This window comes from Plectropomus leopardus, unplaced genomic scaffold, assembly GCF_008729295.1.
Source record: "Plectropomus leopardus isolate mb unplaced genomic scaffold, YSFRI_Pleo_2.0 unplaced_scaffold1377, whole genome shotgun sequence".
Lineage (NCBI taxonomy): Eukaryota > Metazoa > Chordata > Actinopteri > Perciformes > Serranidae > Plectropomus > Plectropomus leopardus.
This window is the reverse complement of record NW_024614691.1, coordinates 1-2734: the sequence shown is the minus strand read 5'-3', so window position 1 is coordinate 2734 and position 2734 is coordinate 1. Positions and strand designations below refer to the sequence as shown.

The 2734-nt window shown below is 35.4% G+C and overlaps 1 protein-coding gene across 1 annotated transcript; it reads right to left on the bottom strand.

Moving 5' to 3' along the window:
• Nucleotides 1-147: 147 nt before the first annotated feature.
• LOC121964039 (sialin-like) lies at nt 148-2585 on the bottom strand (the record flags this gene model as incomplete). The annotated part of the gene is made up of 3 exons (XM_042514269.1): nt 2464-2585; nt 402-563; nt 148-280 (listed from the first exon to the last, which is right to left on the bottom strand). Coding segments are annotated over exons 2-3 (259 nt in total), but the record flags the coding sequence as incomplete, so codon positions are not given.
• Nucleotides 2586-2734: the final 149 nt, after the last annotated feature.

Below are 2734 nucleotides of genomic sequence, written 5' to 3'. Positions count from 1 at the left end.
ATTTCCCTCACAGGATTTATAAAGTATTTCTATTCTATTCTTGTCAATATTACTTTCAACAACCGGCATCTCACACCACAATAAGGTGCACATACACAGGTGTACATGGTATGAACAAAGAGGCTCTGAGGGGAAAAGTTTCTTTACCTATGACTGTGAAGAGCTTGCGTACGACAGCGATGCTGAACACCTTCCTCTCGAGCAGACTGTCCGCTGCGACGCCGGACAGCGTTGAGACCAACCAGCCTCCGAAGTACGGCAGAGCGGAGAGGAGACCGTTCTGAACAGAGGAGAATTGGGTTATTGTATTATATTAGATTAGAGAAGTAAAGCAAGTAATAAAAGTACAAGAATAATTTGAGACACCTGGGTAAAGTAATAAAAAATATGCTTATTGTTACCGATTTGAGGTCAAAGTGCAGGACGACGTTCATGTAGGTGGGCAGGGAGGTGAGCAGCGTGTAGTAGGACCAGTTTGCACACATCTGGGTGATGATGATGGCCCACAGAGGGACCGACAGCAGCATCGGCAGAACGGGCACGGACCAGCCGTGACCCGTACCCTGCAGATCAATGACGACATCTTCAAAAAACACCACACATACATGGCAGGAAATGCACGTTATACATCTGTGATAACATGACTGAATGAAAAAGGTAAAACGTTGGGGAGAATGTTAAAATATGTACATTATATATGTATTATATGCATGCAATGACAGGGAGGCTTCATTTTAAGTTCAAGAAAGGAAAGACAATTCTGTCACATATTCTCATTTTAATTGCTTTTTTTTGGGTCCATAGCAACACACCTGGGCCCAAAAGAGCTGTAGATTTATTATGATGTTAAGAGTATATGAGTGATATTAAATTATGATGCTTTCTATAGGATTCACATTTTTTCCAATAAATGTCAATGACTTTGAGGCAAGTTTTCATGGGACAATACATTCTCTGAGATTACCATCTTTACCCCGTATCAGCTCTTTTTCATTACTATACCATAATTTAAAAACAAAAAATATATATTTATAATAATTTACATTATTTAAAAAAATAATAAATTCAGAACAAGATCAGAATATTCAATATATTAAATATTTAAATATAACTTGGGGGCTGTTTGTTATTTATGAAAGGAAAGCATGTTAAATAATTTGTTTTGGGCATACAACTTAAATGGCTGTATTTTAAATTCATTTTATTGTGTGTCATTGTATTTAGTGTTTTATTTTATTGTCTAAGAAAACCTGTTGTCTTTTTCTTTCTGTGACATTTTTGGATTTTATTTTTTTTTTTTGCTTTAAAAAGCTTTTGGTGATTTTTAAAGAAAACTTGATGCAGGTTTGGAAGGTGTGTTTTCTTTTAAAAAAATCACCAAAATGACGCCAACTATCACAGCCAGAAACTGTAAAGACAGAAATTATCGTTGGATTCTCAAATTTCCAACGATCCTTGAACACATCATGTGTTATTATACGGGTTTATGAAACAAAATTCCAGGATTATTTCAAAACACTCAAGGTATATTTAGTTTTTCCATAACTTTTTCAGGCCTGGGAATTGCTTTTTGCAAATTCCATGACTTTTACATTTTTTTATGACCATATCAACCCTAATTCTGAGTCTTTGTGCCCCGAATTAAATTTAAAAAGTTGGAAAAACACTGACGTCAAAATGTCATTTCAACAGTAAAAATGAAACCACTATCCGACAGTTCTACTGATTAAAATAGGGCCTACCATATATGCTTTATGGTATTATTACAATGAAACAACAAAAGGAAAGCTGACGGGAAGAGAAAGTAAGAAAGAGAGAACAGCGAAGAAAACAGGAAGCTCGACAGGAAATTTAAAAACAACACAACACTGCAAGCAGAAAAAGTCTCCGGTATGGAGGAAAGGTGTGAAGGACAACCACGTAAACCTCTGACACCGAGAAAAATGTCTTGATTTCTTTCAAAAACACAGGGAAACACAAGATAAGCAACGCTGGAATAAATGTCATGCAAACAGCAGAAAAATAAAGAAATATAAAGAAAATGTGACAATGAAACTATATGAAAATTAGCTGGGGGATTATAAGGTATGATCAATTCTCTTAATTATATATTAATTTTTTTAACTTTCTTGATGTCATTTTCTTGGTGTTTTTCTGTGTTTGTTTTTTTATTATTTTTTCAATTTAATTGTTTTTTTTAAGCTTTTTTTCCAGTAATTTTCTTGTAACTTTTTTACAAATTTCTTGCTAATTTTGGGGCTATTCCTTGTTCAATTGCTTGTCACCCTCTCCCCATGCTTTTGAAAGAAATCAAGCCAATTTGCTAAGGTTTCAAAGGGTTAAAAAATGTCCAAACTAATCACAAGGATTTCCTTTTTTTGGATCAGAAAATGTTGAGCAAGATTGAGAAATGCAAGCTGCACATCACAGTAAATAAAACGCTGGTTAATGTTTGATTTGCACCTGCGGTCCAATCGAGTTTATGATGTAATCTTTCTCCTCTTTGCTGATTCGACGATGGGTGCGAGGGTCATCTGATACTAAAGTAAACCAAAAGACGGCCCAGAGGCAACCAGCGCCCCCTGAAAGAGAGACGGAGCAAGAGAAGCAATTATTGAACACGGTAGTGAATAATTAAAGATGAAGTGAAAATCACCAAAAACCAAACCTTCATTAGCAAACACTCACCGTGTTTACTTTCACGGAAAATAGCAGAAGAAAGTGAGAAGAAAGA